The 24,479-nt window shown below is 51.4% G+C and overlaps 1 protein-coding gene and 3 gene segments (V, D, J or C); all 4 read left to right on the top strand.

Annotated features, from left to right (window-relative positions):
• The window catches only part of LOC119567832, a 50,026-nt gene extending 41,010 nt beyond the window's left edge, over positions 1–9,016 (top strand). The window contains 3 exon segments of the C gene segment in view: positions 4,063–4,395; positions 6,852–6,985; positions 8,392–9,016. Coding sequence covers positions 4,063–4,395; positions 6,852–6,985; positions 8,392–8,475 — 551 coding nt within the window.
• Positions 1–24,479, top strand: part of LOC102932895 — a 489,191-nt gene that overhangs the window by 388,267 nt on the left and 76,445 nt on the right.
• Positions 1–24,479, top strand: part of LOC102940154 (immunoglobulin epsilon heavy chain-like) — a 1,331,510-nt gene that overhangs the window by 1,264,761 nt on the left and 42,270 nt on the right. The window lies entirely within an intron of this gene.
• The window catches only part of LOC119563587, a 797,667-nt gene that overhangs the window by 750,950 nt on the left and 22,238 nt on the right, over positions 1–24,479 (top strand).

Raw genomic sequence — 24,479 nt, 5'->3', positions numbered from 1 at the left:
CAAAGGATACTTCCCCGAGCCGGTCACCGTGACGTGGAGCCCAAGCGTCACCCCCTCGGGCGTGAAGACCTATCCCTCCCTCCTGCAACCTTCCAGCGGCCTCTACACGCTCAGCAGCCAGGTCACCGTCCCGGCCAGCAGCTGGGAGTCTAACACCTATAGCTGCAACGTACAACACCAGCCCACCAGCTCCAGCATCTCCAAGGAAATCCCAAGTAGGGACGGCGCGGCGCAGCCCGGGGGGGGAAGGGGAGGGGCTGGGGTCTCTCAGGTCCCTGATCTGGTGACTGCTGCAGGGAGAGAGGATGGGAGCCTCCCGGCGCTGTGAGCCGAGGGAGTCGCTGTGGTGGGTGGTTGGACAGAGAGGGAGAGACACCACGCCGAGAGAAGTGATGGGTGCTGCAGTGCAGGGAAAGGGGCAGAGGGCTCCGTCGGGGGCGCCGTGCTGCGGGGAGCTCCGTCGGGGGCACCGTGCTGCGGGGGGAGTGGGGCTCCGTCGGGGGCGCCGTGCTGCGGGGAGCAAGGCAGGGGGGCTCAGCAGGGGTCTGTTCAAAAACTAACCCCTGCCACCCTTCTGCCAGAGGTCCTGTACTCTGAACCCAAGCTGGACGTTCTCTACTCCTGCAGCGCCGACCCAGGCACCGTGCAGCTGGTGTGCTTCATCTCCGGCTTCTACCCTGAGCCTTTGATGGTGAAATGGCTGGTGGACGGCCAGCCCGAGGATCTTCCTGTTCACACCGACCCTCCCAAGAGGGACGCCGATGGCCACACCTTCAGCACCCGCAGCACGGCCACTGTCTTCCAGGCCGAGTGGCGGAAGGGCAAGACGTACACCTGCTACGTGCGCCACCCGGGCACCGATACTGTAAAGCAGCACGATGTCCACAAGTGCGAAGGTGACGGTCACTCCCGCTAGGCTGCCTTGGAAGAGACGGGGCAGTGGCGGATGTAGAGGGAGTGCGGCCTTGTGATCAGCGTCATTTTTGGGGGCCCCCCTTGGGACCCAGCCAACGAAAAGATCATTCTCTCTTCTCCGCTCCGCCCGCATTTCTAATTCTTGTTTTCTCCCTCCTCCTCCTGTAAGTAATAGCAAGTAAATGAAAATAAAGGGAGGTACCTTGACTGTTGTTGTCGTCAAACTTATTTTCCCACAGACCACTTGAAAATCCCTGGGGGTCTCGGCGGACACATAATGATCTTTCCAAATATTGCGTGAACCGTTCGCTAATGATTGTAAAGCGCTTTGGATAAGAGCCTTTTGTAAAAAAATGTAAGAAAAGGTGGGGTGAGGGGTGTGGCCAGGAGTTACGGTGCAGGAGGGGGCTCAGGCAGGGGGTGCAGGGTCTGGGAGGGAGATGGGGTGCGGGAGGGGGCTCAGGGTTGGGGGTGCAGGGACTCGGAGGGAGCTAGGGTGCACGAGCAGGCTGGGGGTTGGGGTGCACGGTCTGGCCAGGAGTTAGGGTGCAGGAGGGGGCTGAGGGCTGGGGCAGGGGATTGGGGTGTGGAGCAGTTCCCTGGGGCAGCTCCCGTATGGTGTGAGGGGTGCAGGTGGGGTGTGAGGAGGTGCAGGCGTCAGGGGGAGCAGGGGGTTTAGGTGTGGGGGGAGCAGGAGTCAGCACTGGGGGTGCGGGGTCTGGGGGGAGTTAGGGTGCGGGAGGGGGCTCAGGGTTGGGGGTGCGGGGTCTGGGGGGGAGTTAGGGTGTGGGAGGGGGCTCAGGGCTGGGGCAGGAGGTTGGGGTGCAGAGCACTTACCTGGGGCAGCTCCATTTGGTGCAAGGGGTGCAGGGGGGATTGTGGGGGGTGCAAGAGCCCCTGTCTGGTGCTCAGGGTGGCGGTGAGGATGGGGGGGTGCAGGAGTCAGGGCAGGGGTCTTCGGGGTGCTCCCAGCCCCCTGCCCTAAGTCACCCCAGCCCCCTGCCCTGAGCGGCTCATGGCAAGGGGCTGGGGGGCAGGGGTATGTGTAGGGGGAGTGTGGGGACCCCTGTGTTTTACTGTAAATCTGCGTCTGCTCCTGCTGGCTCCAGGGGCTCCTGCTGCAGGCTCCGCCCCCATCGGCAGCCAAGCTCCCCCTCCCCCACCTGTTCCCTGCCCCTCCCTCGCCGCCGAACAGCTGTTGGCCTGCGCTCCTGAAGGGAGGGGGAGGAGTGGGGCTGCGCTCCTGAAGGGAGGGGGAGCAGTGGGGCCGCAGGGCGCCGGGGGAAGAGGCGGAGCAAAGGCAGGGCCCAGGCCCTCCCCCTACACACGCCACCCCCTCCGCCCCTTGTTGTGAGCTGCTTGGGGCAGGGGGCTGGGAGCACCCCACAACCCCAGCCCCCTGCCCTGACTCCTGCACCCCCTCACACGCACCCCCAGCCCCCCACCCCCTGACGTGACACCTGCACTGCCCCGGATCCCCCCGATCACCAAACAAGACCTCCTGCCCCCCCCCCACATCCCCACCTGCACCCCTCGCACCAAACGGAGCTGGCCCAGGTAAGCGCTCTGTGCCCTGACCTCCCACCCCAGCCCTGAGCCCCCTCCCGTGCCCTAAGTACCTCCCAGACCCTGCACCCCCAGCCCTGACCCCTTCACTCCCCCACACACTCCCAGCCCCCTGCCTTCCCTGACTCCTGCACTCCCCCACACACACCCCCAGCCCTCCCACCCCAGGCCCTGACTCCTGCACTCCCCCACACCCCCAGCCCTGAACTGAGCATGAAACAGGAACTCCCGCACCCCCCCCCACATTCCCACCTGCACCCCTCGCACCAAACGGAGCTGCCCCAGCTAAGCGCTGTGTGCCCTGACCTCCCGCCCAAGCCCTGAGCCCCCTTGCGCACCCTAACTCCTGGCCACACCCCTCACCCCACCTTTTCTAACATTTTTTTACAAAGGGCTCTTATCCGAAGTGCTTTACAATCATTAGCGAACGGTACACGCAATATTTGGAAAGATCATTACGTGTCCGCCGAGACCCCCAGCGATTTTCAAGTGGTCTGTGGGAAAATAAGTTTTACGAAAACAACAATCAAGGTACCTCCCTTTATTTTCATTTACTTCCTATTACTTACAGGAGGAGGATGAAGAAAACAAGAGGAGAAATGGGGGCGGGGGGGATAAGAGAGAATGATCTTTTTCTTGGCTGGGTCCCAAGGAGGGGCCCCAAAAATGAAACTGAACCCAGGGCCCCACTAACTCTAAATCTCCCACTGGGCAGGACCAAGCTTCTGCCCTCGCAGCTGCCAGGCCCTGGGGCCCCCTCTCTTTGGGGGGCCCTGTGCCAGGGCACTCTGTGTTTTACTGGAAATCCACCTCTGGGGAGGTGGATGCCGGGCTGGGCTCGAGGGGGGAGAGGAGACTGGGATGGGCTTGGGCAGGGGAACCCAGGGCTACCTGCTGACCTGGGCTCTCCCATCCCCAGAAGAAACAACATCTCCCAGCAACATCCAGGTCTTCCTGGTGCCCCCGTCTCCCGCCGCCCTGTATGTGGCCCAGAGCCCCATGCTCAACTGCCTGGTGGTCAACCTGCCTAGCAACTCCAGCCTCCGGGTGGTCTGGTCCCGGGAGAAGCCAGAGTCCATTAGCCCTGATCGCCTGGACCTCGGTGAGCAGTTCAACGGCACCTTCACCGCCTCCAGCTCCATGCCCATCCTCACCCGCGACTGGGATGCCGGAGAGACCTTCACCTGCAAAGTGGAGCACTCAGAGCTGCCCTCGCCCCTTGTGAAATCCATCTCCAAGAAGCCAGGTAGGAGGAGAGGAGGGTCCCTAAGGGGAGAGACTCCCCTATCCCCACCCCCAGCAGGGAGGGATGCTCCTTAAGGGGAAGCCCCAACCCCCAACAACCTGGGATCCCGGCCTTGGGTCCCTTTGCATCCCCATGTGAGATGGAGACCATCCTATCCCCCATCCTGCTCTCCAGGACTTCCAATTCCCAGTCCCCAGCCCCTCCATCCTGGAGGAGAGAGGAGATGTTCCTACCCCCACACCCACACCCACACACACACACATTCCTTCTCCCCGCGTGGCCCAGCTGAGTGATGTGCATGGCTCCCCTGTGTCCTCCATCCCCACGCACCGAAGGCAGGCGCTCTGGCCCAGGCATCTACCTCCTGCGCCCCCACAATGATGAGCTGAGCAGCAACGAAGACTCCATCAGCCTCACCTGCCTGGTGCAGGGCTTCTTCCCCGAGGACATCTCGGTGCAGTGGATGAAGAACCACAAACCCGACGAGAGCATGGAATACATCACCACCCAGCCCATCAAGGACGGAGCCGGCGACTCCAACTTCTTCCTCTACAGCAAGCTGAAAGTCAGCAAGGCCAGCTGGAACAGCGGGGACACCTACACCTGCATGGTCATCCACGAAGCCCTGCAGATGAAGTTCACCCAACGCAGCGTCAGCAAAGTCTCTGGTAAATGAAGATGTCTCCTCCTAGCCCCACTGCTAGTATTGACCAGTACAACTTCCTGTAAATAATCTCTGTGCCCGCAATGACAACAAGTGAATAAACGGAACGAGTCTGAGCTCACCCCCAGGTCTCCTTGTTGTGGTGTCACTGGGTGAAATCTGCAGGTCGCCCAAGGTGGACGAGGTCCCAGGTTGCAGGCTGGGAGAAGCCAAGATGCTACAAGTCTGGGGATGCCAATTCCCAGATCCTGAATGGGTGGATACATATACACCATGGACGGATGGGTAGATCCATGGGTAAAGGCCATGGAAGGAAGGATGGGTTGATGCCATAGGAAGGAAGGATGGGTAGATAAATGAGTACATACACACCACAGAAGCAGTGATGGAGAGGGGGGTAGATGGACAATTACACACATACATACTGCAGAGGAACAGACATGTCCAAGCCCAGGACAGTTGGAAGGCCCGGTGTTCAGAGAGATGGTTAGATGGATACATACATACTTCAGAGGGAAGGACTAATAGACCAACAGATATCACAGAGAGAAGGAGAGAGAGAGAGATTATTATTTGGATTAAAGTAGCACTTCCACCCCCAACTCAGATAGGGCCCTGTTGGGCTGGGTATGGCACAGACACAGTAGGAGACAGTCCCTGTGTCAAAGGGCTCACACCTAAATACAGAAGGAGGAAGAAGAGACAGAGACACCAAGAGGGGAAGGGACCTGCCCAAGCTCACGTCCGTTACTGAGCTTGAAACAGAACCCAGGTGTTCTCAGAGTCTCACCCAGTCCCACTAGACTGCGCTGCACTGCGGGAATGATGGGTGGATGGTTCACGGGTGGGGTGCCAATGGATAAGTGGATGGGGATTGATGGATAAATCTATGGTGAAGGTAGGAGGGGTACCCCTTCTGAAGGATGAAGGGATGGATAAATGGATGGCCATAGATGGTCTGTGATAGATGGAAGGCTAGAGATGGGGATAGGTGGGGATGGATGGATGGATAAATGAATGGGTAGGTGGGTGCCTATGGTAATGGATCAGTACCGATGCGGATGGATGGTGATGGACACATGGATGGATGGGCTGGTACAGATGGTGAGTGACAGATAGACCAGGATGAATGGATGCGTGAATGTGGCAATGGATGGATGGACGACTGAGTGTGTTAATAGAGACATATGGTGACGGATGGTTGGAGATGGATAATATATAAAGGGATGATAGAGAAGTGGATGGGGTTGCATGAGAGAAAGAGAGTGGGAGGGTTGGCTGAGAGAGAGCTCAGTCCAGTGCAGATGGACACACCTGTCACATGGCATGACCCAGGGACCCTCCCACCTGGGCTGTTTCTACACACACAGACACACACAACACAGAGAGAGACAAACATGCACCCACACAGATCCATGCACCTGTTCTCCAGACATCTCTAGGGCAGGGGGCTCAGTAGGGGGCAGCGTGCTTCAGGGAGCAGCATCTATTATGTATCAGAGAGAAACGTTAGATCCCATCCTTAAAATTCTTGTGGCTCTGTTCTTAAAAACGACAGTGTTCAAAATCCCCACAGCCGAGGCAACTCCAGGTTGGCAAGAGAGCCCTGTATAAACAGGCCCAGAGGTGGCTGCATTCCATCTGATGTGGCTTCTGGGTGTATAGTTACATTGGGATCAGGGTCATAGAGGCACACTTGTGAAATCCATCCATCCTGGTCTTTAGGGAGCTCCTGCACCATGGCAGCATCCCGGCACCTCGCCCACCTCAGAGGGATCCTGAGCCTCCTTTCACAGGCAGAGAAACTGAGGCACAGAGAAATTCAACACGTGGCCAAGCTTCAGTGCCAGGGTGTAGGGCCACGGCCACATGGGACGAGTGAGATGAGACCTGGGAGGCTCTGCATCCTTCATTTCATCACAGCGGGCAGGGGTGGGTGGATGGATGGAGGGGTGCGTCTTAGGGATGGACTGCTGGGTGGATGGGGGAGTTGCTATCATGGATGGATGGATGGATAGAGGGGTGTTTCTAGGGATGGTGAGTTTTGGTCATGGATGGATGGATGTACCTAAAGGTGGATGGCTGGAGGGGTGTATCTAGAAATGGTTGGATGGATGGAGGTATCTAAGGATGGACTGATGGATCGATGGGCGGTTTGTGGTCATGGATGGACGGATCGATGGGCGGTTTGTGGTCATGGATGGATGGAGGAGTTAATGGGGATGGGCAGATGGATGGATACATCTAGAGATGGATGAATGGAAGGAGGCGTGTGTCTAGGGATGGAATGATGGATGGTTTGTGTTCAGGGATGAGTGGATGTATCCAGAGATAGATGAGTGGAGGGATGGAAGGATGGAGAGAGAAGGGGATAGGCGGGTTGGTGTTGGACTCACAGTCTGAGCTCTCTCTGTCACAGTGGCTGAGTTGGAGTTGATGTCTCTTTCTCTCCCCCAACAGAGGTGATCGTGTCAGGTGAGTTTTGCAGTGAGGATGCAGACAAGGAGATAGACGGCCTCTGGTCCACCATCTCGGTCTTCATCACCCTCTTCCTCTTGAGCGTGTGCTACAGTGCCACCGTGACCCTGTTCAAGGTGAGAGAGAGAGAGAGAGAGAACGAATATAGGAACGAAAGAATGAATGAGTCTAGCACAGAAGAGAGTGTAACGATGTTGCCTCTTGTAACGATGCTGCCTTTGGTGGAACACTTCTGAGAGTATCAATTAAGGCCAAATTGCTTAGAGAAGGGCAGTTACAGCCCAAGCCTGGGATTTCTCCACTTCTAAGGCACACCAAACCAGCCAGACACAGAGGACTTTGGTTTTACCTCACTGGCTAACCACAAGTCACACAAGCAATTCCCTTAGACACTCCAGTTTCCCAGTATCACCACTAGTGCCACTCGTTATGGGGACGAATGGTTATGAAAACCAATACCCCAGTAAAAGAGAAAAAGTTCTCACAGTCCCAAAGGACCAAGACCCAGACCCAGGTCAATCTACAAATCAGATCTTACCCACAAATCCCGCGGTTGCCGATCCTTTAGAATCTAAAATCTAAAGGTTTTTTCATAAAAGAAAAAGATAGAGATGAGAGCTGGAATTGGTTACGTGGAATCAATGACATACAGTCATGGCAAAGTTTTCGGATCAGGCTTGTAGCAGTGATGGAAGAAACGGCAGGTTCAAATCCAGTCTCTGGAGAACATCCCCAGCTGGGATGGGTCCTTCAGTCCTTTGTTCAGCGCTTCAGTGTGTGGCAAGGTTCCTCCAGAGCTATGAAGACAAAATGGGGGGTTTTCAGGGCCTTTTATATTTTCTGCCCGTGGAAGGACACCCCTTTCTTCTTACTGTGGAAAATCACAGCAGCAAGATGGAGTCTGGAGTCACATGGGCAAGTCACATGTCCATGCCTGTCTCAGTTTGCAGGCCGATGCCATTGTTTACATGTTAGTTTGAACGTTCCCACGAAAGCTCAGATGTGGATTGGCATCTCCCAAATTCATTGTCAGTTAAGTGTTTCTTGATTGGCCACTTACTGAGAATAGTCCTTTCGCAAGAAGCTGAGCAAATGCTTGACTGAGGCTACTTAGAATCAAAACACATTGAGATACAAGTCCATAGCCAATATCCATAACTTCAACTAAAAAAATGATACACACACACACACACACAGGATCATCACAACCAGCAAGTCATAACCTTCTCATAGACACCTCATACAACAACCTTCGTACAACATTTCCTGCAAATATATAACAGTGGTTGCAACAATGATCCATGCAGTCACAGTTCACGTCAATAACGTCACAGAGGGCAGCATGGAAGGGAAAGAAAGAACGGAAGAAGGAAAGAGAAAGAAGACTAGGTGAATAAGACAGAGACTGAGTGAATGAGACACAGACATAAAAGCAGGAAGGGATGACACAGACAGACAGACAGACCGAGCAGCTCCCCCAGTGCTGACCCCTCTCACCCTTGCTCTCTCTGCCCCCCTGCAGGTGAAGTGGCTGTTCTCCACCGTGGTGCAGCTGAAGCAGGCGAGTGGCCCCGAGTACAAGAACGTTGTCCAGCGCGTGGTGTAGGGGCCGCTGCCCCCGTCCACCCGGAGACAAGGGGCCGGGACTCCCGGCTCTATTGGTGACACCACCCTGAGTCCCACAGCTGCCCCCCCGCTAGCGCTGTGCCCCTGGGAGACCCCCTGGGGGGAGCAAGGAGCTCACCCCACATGGCCTAATCTGCCCTCAGCCACTGGGGACGCTGCCCTGCTGGGAGCTGGGCTGAGACCAGACAACTCGCTTCATGCAGGGAACCAGCGCCCCTAGCGAGGAAACAACCCGAGTCCCACATCCCACCCTCCTGAGCCCAACAGCCCCCTGCTCTGGGACTGGATCAGAGCCAGCGCCCCCTAGAGCGGAAAGGCCCCATATCCCCTTCCCCACCCCCTGTGCCAGCCAGCCCCCCACCCTGGGGCAGGACCATAGCCAGAGTTGTGTCTGTCATGCTGTATGTTGCATATTTAGCTCTTCATTGGGATTTTTATGGGTGGTGTGTGTGTATGTGTGTGTGACTTTTGTTGTGTGCACTGAGTGACAATAAATAAATAAATAAATATAAATATACAAATCAGGCTCCATCTCATTCATAACCTCCATCCCCGACTTTCAGGGACCCCTGATACCCTCCAGAGGGTCATGTCGTGTCTGTAGGGGGCGTCTCTGGGCATGGAGAATAAAATGAAGGATGCCCGCTGTACTGGCCCCAATGGGAGATGGGGGCCTAGCTACGAACCCAGAGAGCTGGGGCTTCGTCCCTCAGCCTATACAGGCAGGGACCGAGGGGCAGAAAGGGGAGATCTCTGGGGCAGGGAATACCACTGATCAAGAAAGAAAGAAAGACAGAAAGATGTGTATGTCTGAGAATGGATGGATGCGTAGATAGATACCGGGGGGCTGGGACATATAGTGGGTACCGTTCTCCTTGGTTAAATCCCCCAAACCACCCTGAAATGCAGCTACCAATTCTTAACTCCTTTTATTTTGGATCAAACACACAATTCCCGTGTAAGTTGCAAGTTAAACGATGGAGCAAATGAGACTCTTCTCCCTCGCCACAGTCCACGTTGACCAGGCCTCAGGACACTACAGCCCTGCACACACAGACACACAAGGAAATCCAGTCCCTGCTGTGGGATGGGGGTGGAGGACTGAGGGGCACGGGGCTGAGCTCAAGCTCCAGCGTGGGCTGCCCCACGGGGACGTCCGGGGAAGGACTCTGCCCTCCCTGCTCTGGGTTCTGCGGAGCTCAGACCCTTCAGCGGCCGTTGTCGCGCCCTCCGCGCTGCCGTGGAACATGGTCCCTCCCGGTGTCCGGAGAGGGGGCCGGAGCCCGGCAGGGCTGAAGATGGAGGGAGGGAATGAAGAGGACGAAGCAGTGCTGTCCCCTCCTAGGAGCCTGGAGCCGGGCATTCACCACACCTGTGGGACACAGAGAGCAGAGGGGTTCAGCCGGTGCCACTCACAGGCAGCATCCTCGGCTGGGAGAGCAAGGCCAGAAGGGACCCTTGGCACCATCTAGCCTCGCCCAGCCACGCCTGCGTCCTGCCAGGATGTCTGGCTTGAGCTGGAGCTCATCTTCCAGACAGAGACACCAGCCTTGTCAAACTGCCTCAGGGAACGGCCACTGCCCAGCGGGTGCCGCACACCAAGTCCCTGGGGAGCCGCAGCTGCCTCCGCCGATTCTCCCTGCTTCTGGGACCAGCCCCATTGCACCGCGGCCCGGCACAGAACCAGCTTCACGGGCACCTCTGGCCCTTTGTGCTTCTGGGCCCGACGGCTGATCCTTAGCGATCACGGCTGAGTGCTTATTGATTGACGCTCATGGAGCCTTGCTCTTGGAACATTTCCTCTTGCTTCAAAAAAATTAGGGATCATTCAGTTTTGGTCATTGATCATTAATGCCTGATTATTGACAAGTGATTCTTATCAATTGATAATTATTAGCAGCTTATTGATGCTTGATCCTCGATTCTTTAACATTAATTACTGATCTGGGAGTGTTGATTATTGATAATTCATTGCAGATTAATGGCTATTCAGCATTAAGTACAGATCACTAGGTACTGACCAGGGACAGCCAATCCGTGATTATTGATTTCTCAGTGATAAACGATTGGAATTGATAATAGACTGTTGATTCTCATATATTGATCACTGCCGCATTAACCTTGATGTCAGCTCGTTAATTAGTGATGACGGGTGGTGGATATTAATAAGTAATCGTTCCTGATTCTCTCTCATTGATCGTTGGTCAATGTCAGGAATCAGGGCTGGCAGCAGAGCCAGTCCCAGGCAACCTGACGTGCGCACCTGGCCTGGAGCCGGCTGCCTGATTGGCTCCGCCCTCGTTGCTTGGCAGAGTCAGCAGCCCGGTTCACGAGCCCAGCAGAAGTTAAGCAGCTGCCCAAAGAATTTCCCCAGGGCTGCCATAGCAGCTGTGACTGCTTATTCCAGCCCGGCTCCTGCCTTCTTCCCATCTGGGTCCAGCCCGGCTCCTGCCTTCTTCCCGTCTGGGTCCAGCCCGGCTCCTCCCCTCTTCCCGTCTGGGTCCAGCCCGGCTCCTCCCCTCTTCCCGTCTGGGTCCAGCCCAGCTGCTGTCCTGCACCCAGGCTTTCGTCCCTCCAGGTAACCTGTTCCTAAACCTGGGCTCTAACTCCTGACTTTGGTGTTAGCCTCTGACAACCGTAACATCATAGAGCTGTGGGACAGGGAGAGACCTCGACAGCTCACCTAGTCCCCTCTCCTGCCCTGAGGCAGGACTAAGTCATAACTAGTCCATCCCTGACAGGTATTAGTCTAACTTGCTCCTAAAAACCTCCAACAATGGAGGATCCACAACCTCCCTGGGCAATTTGTTCCAGTATTTACCCAGCCTGACAGTTAGGAAGGTTTTTCCAATGTCCAACCTAAACCGCCCTTGCTGCAATTATCACCCATTGCTTCTTGTCCTGGCCTCCGAGGTTAACGAGAACAATTTTTCACCCTCCTTTTTAGAACAACCTTTTATAGATTTGAAAAATGTTATAATCTCATTCCCCCGCCCAGGCCACCCCAGTCTTCTCTTCTCCAGTTCTTTCAATCTTCCCTCACAGCTCATGTTTTCTAGCCCTTGAATGATTTTTGTTGCTCTCCTATGGCCTTTCTCCAAATTTTCCACATCTTTCCTGAAATATGGTCCCCAGAACTGGACACAAGACTCCAGCGGAGGCCGTATCAGTACGGAGTAGAGCAGAAGAATTACTTCTCGTATCTTCCTTACAACACTCCTGCTAATACATCCCAGAATTGGTTTTTTTCCCAGTAGTATTACATTGTTGACTCATATTTAGCTTGTGATCCCCTAGGACCCCCAGGTCCCTTTCGGCAGTACTCCTCCCTAGGCCGTCATTTCCCATTTGTGTGTGTGCAACTCATTGCTGCTTCCTAAGTGGAGTACCTGGCGTTGTCCTTATTGAATTTCATCACTGAGTGTGGGTGACTAAGCAGTTCCCGCGGCTGGCGGCTGGCTGCATGCTGATGGCGTGGGATCCATTCCTGAGCACGGGTTGTTGCTCTCAGCAGTGACGCGGGACCATGAAGGTCGCTGTTGCTCTTACCTTAAGCAGCGTGACGCCGGCGCTGTACAACAGGCTGAGCAGGAAGAGAGCTGTCAAGGTTCCTTCCCCACTCTGAACTCTAGGGTACAGATGTGGGGACCTGCATGAAAACCTCCTAATCTTACTTTTACCAGCTTAGATTAAAACTTCCCCAAGGTACAAACTAGTTTACCCTTTGCCCTTGGACTTCCACCACCAAACTTTATCTGGGTTCCTGAAAAAACATAGTTTGGAAACGTCTTTCCCCCAAAAATCCTCCCACCCCTTGCACCCCACTTCCTGGGGAAGGTTTGGTAAAAATCCTCACCAATTTGCATAGGTGACCACAGACCCAAACCCTTGGATCTTAGAACAATGAAAAAGCAATCAGTTTCCTTACAAGAAGGCTTTTAATAGAAGGGTAAAAAAGAATCACCTCTGTAAAATCAGGATGGTAGATACCTTACAGGGTAATCAGATTCAAAACACAGAGAATCCCTCGAGGCCAAACCTTAAGTTACAGAAAGACACAATGACAAGAATATTCATTCTATTCAGCACAGCTATTTTCTCAGCCATTTCAAGAAATCATAATCTAACACATACCTAACTAGATTACTTACTAAGTTCTAAGACTCCATTCCTGTTCTGTCCCCTGCAAAAGCATCACAAAAACAGACACAGACCCTTTGTTTTTCTCCCTCCTCCCAGCTTTTGAAAGTATCTTGTCTCCTCATTGGTCATTTTGGTCAGGTGCCAGCGAGGTTACCTTTAGGTTCTTAACCCTTTACAGGTGAGAGGATTTTTCCTCTGGCCAGGAGGGATTTTATATTTCTCCCTTCCCTTTATATTTATGACAAGCCCCCCAAATCTCAGCTAGGGTGAAACGCTGGCTGGGATTTTTTCCTGGAGCTCTAGGAAAAAACAGAGTTAATAAGACACATACACCTCTAAATACACTACCAAGTACATAAAGACTAACAATATTTTCCACATCTCAAGGACGATTTTAACCAGTTGATTCTGAGAAACGTTCATGGGAGAGTGCATCAGCCACTTTGTTAGAAGCTCCTGAGATGTGTTGGATGTCGAAATCAAAATCTTGGAGAGCGAAACTCCACTGAATAAGTTTTTTGTTATTTCCCGTGGCGGTATGAAGCCACTGTAGCGCAGCATGGTCGGTTTGCAGGTGGAAATGCCATCCCCAGATGTATGGGCGTAGCTTTTCCAGGGCGTAGACAATGGCGTAACATTCTTTTTCACTGACTGACCAGTTGCTTTCCCTCTCAGACAGCTCCTTGCTGAGAAACATTACAGGATGGAATTCTTCATCAGGTCCTTTCTGCATTAAAACTGCTCCCACACCACGCTCGGACGCGTCTGTGGTTACTAGGAACGGTTTGTCAAAGTCTGGGGCCCTTAGCACAGGGTCAGACATGAGTGTCACTTTAAGCTGGTTAAAGGCCTTCTGACACTCTTCGGTCCACTGAACGGCATTTGGCTGTTTCTTTTTGGTTAGGTCTGTCAGTGGGGCGGCGATTTGGCTGTATTGCGGTACAAATCGCCTGTAATAACCTGCCAAGCCTAAGAAGGATTGAACCTGTTTCTTTGACTTTGGGACAGGCCACTTTTGGATAGCATCCACTTTGGCCTGTAAGGGGCTGATAGTTCCTTGACCCACCTGGTGTCCAAGGTAAGTCACTCTGTTTCAGCCTATTTGACACTTCTTAGCCTTAACAGTTAGTCCTGCCTCCCTTATGCGCTCAAAGACTTTTTGTAGATGTTCCAGGTATTCTGCCCAGGAACCCGAAAATATGGCCACATCGTCAAGGTAGGAGACTGCATATTCTCCTTATCCCACTTGGAGACCATCTACAAGTCTTTGGAGGGTGGCGGGTGCATTTCGCAGCCCGAAAGGGAGGACATTAAATTCATACAGCCCGACATGTGTGGTGAAGGCTGACCTTTCCTTGGCGGATTCATCTAGCGGTACCTGCCAGTACCCCTTGGTTAAGTCCAAGGTAGAGATGAACTGGGCCCGTCCCAGTTTCTCTAATAGTTCATCTGTGCATGGCATTGGATAGTTATCTGGGCGAGTTACAGCATTTAGCTTACGGTAGTCCACGCAAAAACATATCTCCCCATCTGGTTTGGGAACTAGAACCACTGGAGATGCCCAGGCACTGCCGGAGGGGCGGATTACACCCATCTGTAACATATCCTGGATCTCCCGGTCTATAGCGGTTTTAGCTTGAGGAGACACCCGGTAAGGTTGGACTTTAATTGGGTGAGCATTACCTGTGTCAATGGAGTGGTATGCCCTTTCAGTCAGTCCTGGGGTAGCTGAGAACGTCGGCGCGTAGCTAGTGCACAGCTCCCCGATCTGCTGTCGCTGCATACGCCCAAGGGTCAGGGAGAGGTTCACCTCTTCCACACCACCAGCACTTTTCCCTTCGTAGTAGACACCTTCAGGACACTCAGCATCCTCCCCTCCCTGGGCTGTAAACTGACAAACCTTTAATTCTCTGGAATAAAAGGGCTTTAGAGAATTAATATGGTACACCTTAGGCTTTCGGTTGGAAGTGGGGAATGCTATGAGATAATTCACAGCTCCCAGGCGCTCCTGGACCGTGAATGGCCCTTCTCACGATGCTTCCATTTTATGGGCCTGGAGCGCCTTTAAGACCATGACCTGGTCCTCTACTTTGAAGGAACGCTCTCTGGCATGTTTATCATACCAAGCTTTTTGCTCTTTTTGAGCATCCTGTAAGTTTTCTTTAGCAAGGGCTAAAGAGGTTCAGAGGGTGTTTTGTAGGTTGGTTACAAAGTCCAGAATGTTAGTTCCTGGAGAAGGTGTAAATCCCTCCCATTGCTGCTTCACCAACTGTAATGGCCCCTTAACCTCATGGCCATATACAAGTTCAAATGGGGAAAGCCCTAAACTGGGATGTGGTACAGCTCTGTAGGCAAAGAGCAACTGCTGCAACACTAGGTCCCAATCATTGGAGTGCTCATTTACGAATTTACATATCATGGCCCCCAAAGTTCCATTAAACTTCTCCACCATGCCATTTGTTTGATGGTGGTAAGGAGTGGCAACCAAGTGATTTACCCCGTGAGCTTCCCAGAGGTTTTCCATAGTTCCTGCCAGGAAATTAGTCCCTGCATCTGTGAGGATGTCGGAGGGCCAACCTACCCTGGCAAAAATGTCTGCTAGTGCCTGGCACACACTTTTAGCCCTGGGGTTGCTTTGAGCTACTGCTTCCGGCCATCGGGTGGCAAAATCCATGAAAGTCAGGATGTACTGCTTTCATCTGGGTGTCTTTTTCAGAAAAGGACCCAGAATATCCACAGCTACTCGCTGAAATGGAACTTCAATGATGGGGAGTGGCTGGAGCGTGGCTTTGACCTGGTCTTGGGGTTTTCCCACTCTTTGGCATACTTCACAAGACCGGACATAGGTAGAAACATCCTTGCCCATTCCCTCCCAGTGGAATGACCCCCCCAAACGGTCTTTGGTCCTGTTCACCCCAGCATGGCCACTAGGATGATCGTGGGCTAAGCTCAAGAGCTTGGCCTGGTATTTAGTTGGAACTACCAACTGTCTCTGAGGATGCCAGTCTTCCTGGTGCCCACCAGAAAGAGTTTCCTTGTATAAAAGTCCTCTTTCTACAACAAACCTGGATCGATTAGAAGAGCTGAGAGGCGGTGGGTTGCTCCGTGCTGCTGTCCAAGCTCTCTGGAGACTTTCATCTGCTTCCTGTTCGGTCTGGAACTGTTCCCTTGATGCTGGAGACATCAGTTCCTCATTGGATTGTGGACCTATGCTTGGTCCCTCTGGAAGCGATGTAGGGGATGGGGCTGTTTCCGTTGACTGTGAACCGCTCTCCACTGGGGCACTATGTTGGGGTTCAGGCTCCGGCTGAGCCTCTTGTGTAGGGTTATGGGCTGCTGTCGGTTCAGATTCAGTGGGGCACTCTGGGGTTGGGGTTGCAAGTACTGGATTCAGTGCTGGCAATGGGTCCGGTGCTGGTTGTTCCACTGGTTCTGGTTCTGGGGCTGGTTCCGTCTGGGTCTCTGGGACTGGATCCACTACTGCTGTTGCAGACATTGGCCTGGGGTCCGGGTCCATCACCTCTGACCGGGTCCTGATAGAAGTTTCCGGAACAGAGCTAGGCCTCACGGCTTCTTTAGCCTGGCTGCGGGTGACCATTCCCACCCTCTTGGTCCGCTTCACATGATTGGCCAAGTCTTCCCCCAACAGCATGGGGATGGGATAATCATCATAGACTGCAAAAGTCCACGTTCCTGACCAGCCTTGGTACTGGACAGACAACTTGGCTGTAGGCAAATTGAAAGAGTTGGACTTGAACGGTTGAATCGTCACTTGGATCTCTGGGTTGATTAAATTGGGGTCCACTAAGGAAGCATGGATAGCTGACACTTGTGCTCCGGTGTCCCTCCACGCTGTGACCTTCTTCCTGCCCACACTCAGTTTCCCTCCGCTCCAAGGGTATCTGGGAGGTATCTGGGCCTGCAGATCTCTGGTGTGATTCTGGTGCAATGAACTGTAATCTGTTGGGGTTCTTGGGGCAGTTGGCCTTTACATGCCCCAGCTCGTTACATTTAAAACATCGTCCAGCTGACAGGTCAGTGGGGCGAGGCGGGTTGCTGGAGAACGGGGTGGTGGGACGATAAGGTGTCTGGAGGGTTCTTTGGGAGGTAGGTGGGGCCTTGGGTGGCCCCCGGTAATAGGGTGTGGTCTGGGGTTGTCCCTTCTGGTCTCCGCTCCAACTGCGACCAGTTTTCTTCTTCTCTGCCACCTCCACCCATCTGGCTCCAATCTCTCCTGCCTCGATTACAGTTTTGGGCTGCCCATCTAGGATGTATCTTTCTATTTCCTCAGGAACACTGTCTAAGAATTGTTCCATTTGCATTAGGAAGGGCAAATTTACTGGAGATTCAATACTTGCTCCTGATATCCAGGCATCCCAATGTTTCACAATGTGGTAGGCATGTCGGGTAAATGACACGTCTGGTTTCCACCTTAGGGCTCTGAACCTCCGACGAGAATGCTCGGGTGTTATCCCCATTCTGACTCTCGCCTTGGATTTAAACAGTTCATACTTCTTCATGTGTTCTTTAGGCATTTCAGCCGCCACCTCAGGTAAGGGTCCACTGAGCTGCGGCCTCAGCTCTACCATGTATTGGTCGGTAGAGATGCTGTACCCAAGGCAGGACCTTTCGAAGTTTTCTAAGAAGGCCTCAGTATCATCGCCTGCCTTGTACGTGGGGGTGGGAAGTGGTACCTGGAGAAGGATTGCTAGGGTTTGTTGGTATATTCTGCTGAGCCTTTACCTTCTCCATCTCCTCCACATGCTTCCTCTCTTTTTCCTTCTCCTCCAGTTCTTTGTCCCTTGCTCCATCTCTTTGTCCCTTGCCTCCATCTCCCTCCTGTGGGCAGCCTCCTGTACATCCTTCTCCATCCGCATGAGTTCTATCTGTCTTTCACGTTCCTTTTGTTTTTCAGCAGCCTCAAATCTGGCTAATTCCAGCTTTTGTTGAGCCATGGACTCTGTCATCCTAACCTCTCTGTTTTTAACTAACTTTACACCCGAGGTTTAGAAATAAAACAAACAAAACTTGGCTTGTAAAATTTTGTTGTGCTGGAATAGGATACCTATTCTCTGATAGTGATTGTCAGCCTACAGAAAAAGACAATTCCCTTTGTCTCTGCTCTGGCCCCAAATCAAAGCAAAAACGCTTCCAACGATTTCCAGTTGGATACCTGCTTTCTAGCAGCCCAAAGGAAAAAAAATCCTTTTCAAATCTTTGCTCCTTGTTCAAAAAAACAAAAATCAAAATCCTAAAAAACCCAAAAACTAACACTTTTGTCTTCAGGCAAATAGGTAGAAATCCCCTCTAGTTGCTCTTAGGTCTGTGAAGACTTGTGAATTTCCCTGCAGGAGGTTAACTACTCTGCCTTTAGGAAGAGAAACTGCAGCTCCCAAAGACAATTCCCTTTTAAAATCTGTTTTTCTGCTTCAAAAAAATCTCAAATTGATATCAAAATGATTTCAAGTTAATCCCACCGCTCTGCCACCATGTCAAGGTTCCTTCCCCACTCTGAACTCTAGGGTACAGATGTGGGGACCTGCATGAAAAAACCCCTAAGCTTACTTTCACCAGCTTAGGTTAAAACTTCCCCAAGGTACAAACTAGTTTACCCTTTGCCCTTGGACTTCCACCACCAAACTTTATCTGGGTTCCTGAAAAAACAGTTTGGAAACGTCTTTCCCCCAAAAATCCTCCCACCCCTTGCACCCCACTTCCTGGGGAAGGTTTGGTAAAAATCCTCACCAATTTGCATAGGTGACCACAGATCCAAACCCTTGGATCTTAGAACAATGAAAAAGCAATCAGTTTCCTTACAAGAAGGCTTTTAATAGAAGGGAAAAAAAGAATCACCTCTGTAAAATCAGGATGGTAAATACCTTACAGGGTAATCAGATTCAAAACACAGAGAATCCCTCGAGGCCAAACCTTAAGTTACAGAAAGACACAATGACAAGAATATTCATTCTATTCAGCACAGCTATTTTCTCAGCCTTTTCAAGAAATCATAATCTAACACTTACCTAGCTAGATTACTTACTAAGTTCTAAGCCTCCATTCCTGTTCTGTCCCCGGTGAAAGCAGCATACAGACAGACACAGACCCTTTGTTTTTCTCCCTCCTCCCAGCTTTTGAAAGTATCTTGTCTCCTCATTGGTCATTTTGGTCAGGTGCCAGCGAGGTTACCTTTAGGTTCTTAACCCTTTACAGGTGAGAGGATTTTTCCTCTGGCCAGGAGGGATTTTATATTTCTCCTTTCCCTTTATATTTATGACAAGCCCCCCAAGTCTCAGCTAGGGTGAAACGCTGGCTGGGATTTCTTCCTGGAGCTCTAGGAAAAAACAGAGTTAATAAGACACATACACCTCTAAATATACTACCAAGTACATAAAGACAAACAATATTTTCCACATCTCAAGGACGATTTTAACCAGTTGATTCTGAGAAACTTTCATGGGAGAGTGCATCAGCCACTTTGTTAGAAGCTCCTGAGATGTGTTGGATGTCGAAATCAAAATCTTGGAGAGCGAAACTCCACTGAATAAGTTTTTTGTTATTTCCCGTGGCGGTATGAAGCCACTGTAGCGCAGCATGGTCGGTTTGCAGGTGGAAATGCCATCCCCAGATGTATGGGCTTAGCTTCTCCAGAGCGTAGACAATGGCGTAACATTCTTTTTCACTGACTGACCAGTTGCTTTCCCTCTCAGACAGCTCCTTGCTGAGAAACATTACAGGATGGAATTCTTCATCAGGTCCTTCCTGCATTAAAACTGCTCCCACACCACGCTCGGACGCGTCTGTGCTTACTAGGAACGGTTTGTCAAAGTCTGGGGCCCTTAGCACAGGGTCAGATACGAGTGTCGCTTTAAGCTGGTTAAAGGCCTTCTGACACTCTTCGGTCCACTGAACGGCATTTGGCTGTTTCTTTTTGGTTAGGTCTGTCAGTGGGGCGGCGATTTGGCTGTATTGCGGTACAAATCGCCTGTAATAACCTGCCAAGCCTAAGAAGGATTGAACCTGTTTCTTTGACTTTGGGACAGGCCACTTTTGGATAGCATCCACTTTGGCCTGTAAGGGGCTGATAGTTCCTTGACCCACCTGGTGTCCAAGGTAAGTCACTCTGTTTAGGCCTATTTGACACTTCTTAGCCTTAACAGTTAGTCCTGCCTCCCTTATGCTCTCAAAGACTTTTTGTAGATGTTCCAGGTGTTCTGCCCACGAATCCGAAAATATGGCCACATCGTCAAGGTAGGAGACTGCATATTCTCCTAATCCTGCTAGGAGACCATCTACAAGTCTTTGGAAGGTGGTGGGTGCATTCCGCAGCCCGAAAGGGAGTACATTAAATTCATACAGCCCGACATGTGTGGTGAAGGCTGACCTTTCCTTGGCGGATTTATCTAGCGGTACCTGCCAGTACCCCTTGGTTAAGTCCAAGGTAGAGATGAACTGGGCCCGTCCCAGTTTCTCTAATAGTTCATCTGTGCATGGCATTGGATAGTTATCTAGGCGAGTTACAGTATTTAGCTTACAGTTGTCCACGCAAAAACATATCTCCCCATCTGGTTTGGGAACTAGAACCACTGGAGATGCCCATGCACTGCCAGAGGGGCAGATTACACCCATCTGTAACATATCCTGGATCTCCCGGTCTATAGCAGTTTTAGCTTGAGGAGACACCTGGTAAGGTTGGACTCTAATTGGGTGACCATTACCTGTTTCAGTGGAGTTGCCCTTGGACTTCCACTGCCACCACCAAACTTTATCTGGGTTCCTGAAAAAACATAGTTTGGAAACGTCTTTCCCCCAAAAATCCTCCCACCCCTTGCACCCCACTTCCTGAGGAAGGTTTGGTAAAAATCCTCACCAATTTGCACAGGTGACCACAGACCCAAACCCTTGGATCTTAGAACAATTAAAAAGCAATCAGTTTCCTTACAAGAAGAATTTTAATAGAAGAAAAAGTAAAAAGAATCACCTGTGTCAAATCAGGATGGTAAATACCTTACAGGGTAATTAGATTCAAAACATAGAGAATCCCTCGAGGCCAAACCTTAAGTTACAGAAAGACACAATGACAAGAATATTCATTCTATTCAGCACAGCTATTTTCTCAGCCTTTTCAAGAAATCATAATCTAACACTTACCTAGCTAGATTACTTACTAAGTTCTAAGCCTCCATTCCTGTTCTGTCCCCGGTGAAAGCAGCATACAGACAGACACAGACCCTTTGTTTTTCTCCCTCCTCCCAGCTTTTGAAAGTATCTTGTCTCCTCATTGGTCATTTTGGTCAGGTGCCAGCGAGGTTACCTTTAGCTTCTTAACCCTTTACAGGTGAGAGGATTTTTCCTCTGGCCAGGAGGGATTTTAAAGGGGCTTACCCTTCCCTTTATATTTATGACAAGAGCAATGAAGGCAACAGGTGTCCAGAGACCATCAGATTCCTCCTCTCCTCCTTCAACAGAGACGCCTTGGTCCTCCACGAGGCAGTGAGGAGCTGGGGATGAGACAAACGTGCCGGTTAGAGAGGCCTCTTCGTTAACCCAGGGAGCTGAGTGGGCACAGCGGGGAGCTCCGATGTGTGCTCTTGGCAGGAGATCCCTGTCCAGGGCCAGAGACAGAGGGTCCCTGCCAGGGGAGACCGGGAAGGCTGCAGGTGGAGACCCCCCGTCACAGGCTGCAATTCTCACAGCAGCCTCAGGGATTTCAGCCCCAACTTCCATTAAATTTCACGCCCTTTGGCTCCTTTACACGCCCCAGCCAGCGGCACGACACGCCTCTCCCCGAGCACGCGATTCCCCTCCCCAGGCCAGCAACAGAGCTGGGCTGAGACCTGCCAATGCATAGCTCAATGGGGCCATGCACACCCATCCAACAGCGGCGTCTTCCCAGCCAATGCCAGTTCATTCCAATGCTGCCCTTCCAGATTTTGTGCCGGAGGCAGGGTGTGCATACCCGCACTAGCCAGGAAAGGGTTAATCACACCCTAGGGGTGGAGGAAGTCCTTCACCTCACACCATGCTAAGCAAGCTCCAAATGCTGTGCTGGTAGGAAGGAGAGCAGCCAGCTCACTCTGCACTGACCGCCAAGGAGGAAGGACACTTGGTCGAGGCTCCAACCCAGGAGCCATTACAGCCCTTGCCTGTGGAAGGTGGACATCTCGAGACACAGACCAGGGACCTGTTGCCTTCAGCTGACCAGCTGCAGTCGCAGTCCCAGGGAATTACCTGCTCCGAGGAGCTCGCAGACCCCAACGTGATATGGACTGCAGCTTCAGGAAGCCCGGTAGGAAGTGACCCAGGGAGGTGGAGGGAGTGGTATCTCCCACCCGTCTAAGGTCAGCAAGTTGCAATGAGGGGAGGAAAATGATAACAGACAATGCAGAAATGGCAGAGGTGCTTAATGACGTCTGTGTTTCTGTTTTCACCAACAAGGTTGGTGGCGATTGGACGATTAACGTAGTGAATGCCAGTGAAAATGAGGTAGGATCAGAGGCTAAAATAGGGAAAGAACAAGTTAAAAATTACTTAGTCATGTTAGATGTCTTCAAGTCACCAGGGCCGGATGAAACACATCCTAGAATACTCTAGGAACTGACTGAGGAGATATCGGAGCCATTAGCGATTATCTTTCAAAAGTCGTGGAAGTTGGAGGAGATTGCAGAAGACTGGAAAAGGGCAAATCTAGTGCCCATCTATAAAAATGGAAATAAGGACAACCTGGGGAATTACAGACCAATCAGCTTAACTTCTGTACCCGGAAAGATAATGAAGCAAATAATTAAGCAATCAATTTGCAAACATGTAGAAGAAAATAAGGTGATAAGTAACAGCGTGGATTTGTCAAGAACAAATCGTGTCAAACCAACCAGATAGCTTTTTTTGACAGGGGAACAAGCCTTGTGGATAGGGCGGAAGCGATAGACATGGTATATCTTGACTTTAGGAAGGCTTTTGATACAGTCTCGTGTGACCTTCTCATAAACAAACTAGGTCAATGCAGACTAGATGGAACTACTATGAGGAGGGTGTATAACTGGTTGGAAAACCGTTCCCAGAGAGTAGTTATCAGTGGTTCACAGTCATGCTGGAAGGGAATAATGAGTGGGGTCCCGCAGGGATCAGTTCTGGGACCAGTTCTGTTCAATATCTTCATCAATGATTTAGATAATGGCATAGAGAACACACGTATAAAGTTTGTGGACGATACCAAGCTGGGAGGGGTTGCAAGTGCTTTGGAGGTTAGGATTAAAATTCAAAATGATCTGGACAAAGTAGAGAAATGGTCTGAAGTAAAAAGGATGAAATTCAATAAGGACAAATGCAAAGGACTCCACTTGGGAAGGAACAATCTTCCGCTCTACTCCGTGCTGATTAGGCCTCAACTGGAGTATTGTGTCCGGTTCTGGGTGCCACATTTCAGGAAAGATGTGGACAAATTGGAGAAAGTCAGAGAAGAGCAACAAAAATTATTAGAAGTCTAGAAAACATGAGCTTTCAGGGAGGATTAAAAATTGGGATTGTTTAGGCTGGAAGAGAGAAGGTTGAGAGGGGACATGATAACAGCTTTCAAGAACATAAAAGGTTCTTACAAGGAGGAGAGAGAAAAATTGCTCTCCTTAACCTCATAGGGTAGGACAATGAGCAATGGGCTTAAATTGCAGCAAGAGAGGTGTCGGTTGGACACTAGAAAAAACTTCCTGTCAGGGTGGGTAAGCACTGGCATAAATTGACAAGGGCGGTTCTGGAATCTCCATCATTGGAGATTTTTAAGAGCAGGTGAGACAAACACCTGTCATGGGTGGTCTAGATAATACTTAGTCCTGCCATGAGTGCAGGGGACTGGCCTAGATGAGCACTCAGGTGAGCCCGTGTCCCACTGCCCTTGCCTCATCCCCTCCGGTGACAGCCCCTGGGTGTGGCCATTACCACACTGCCCTGCATTTGACGTCCTCTCTATTCACTCTGGCCGCTAGGCCACACTCCTCTACACTCAAGGGCTGCTAGATTGACTCTAGCCCCAAGAAAACAAAGTCCTGCACTTCAGGGCTGATATATAAACCATGGGCACTAGGCCACACCGCTCTGTGCTCATGGTGCCCTTTAACAGACTTATCCTCCAGGAACTTATCTAATTCTTTTTTGAACCCACCTATGTTTTGGGCCATCACAACATCCCCTGACAACTACTTCCACATGTTGACTCTGTTGTGTGAAGAAGATCTTCCTTGTGTTTGTTTGAAACCAGCTACCATTTAATTTCATTGGGTGACCCCAGGTTCTTGTATTATGTGAAGGGGAAAATAACACTTCCTGATTTACTTTCTCCACACCCGCCATGATTTTATAGACCTCTGTCATATCCCCCTTAGTCATTTCTTTTCTAAGATGAAAAGTCCCAGCCTGTCTAATCTCTCCTCAGTCGGAAGCTGTTCCATCCCCATGATCAATGTTGTCCCCTTTCTCTGTACCTTCTCCATTTCTAATACATCTTTCTTGAGATGGGACAACCAGAATTGCAAGCAGTATTCAAGCTGTGGGCATACCATGGATTTATACAGTGGCATTATGAGATTCACTGTTTTAATATCTGTCCCTTTCCTAATGGTTCCTACCATTGTTACCTTTTCTGACAGTCACTCTGTGTTGACTCCAGAACTGAATGAAAAACCCCCTAAGTTTACTCCCCACCCAGACCCATGGATACAATCCAGGAGTTCGGGCCACACTAACCCACCAGATCCAAATACCTTCCCTGAAAAGGGGCTAGAACTCAGGACTCATGGCTTCCAGTCTCCCTATTCTAACCCACGACATCCCACTCCCCTCCCAGAGACAGAA

This window comes from Chelonia mydas, chromosome 13 (assembly GCF_015237465.2).
Source record: "Chelonia mydas isolate rCheMyd1 chromosome 13, rCheMyd1.pri.v2, whole genome shotgun sequence".
Taxonomy (NCBI): Eukaryota; Metazoa; Chordata; order Testudines; family Cheloniidae; genus Chelonia; species Chelonia mydas.
This window is presented reverse-complemented; position numbering and strand designations above follow the sequence as displayed.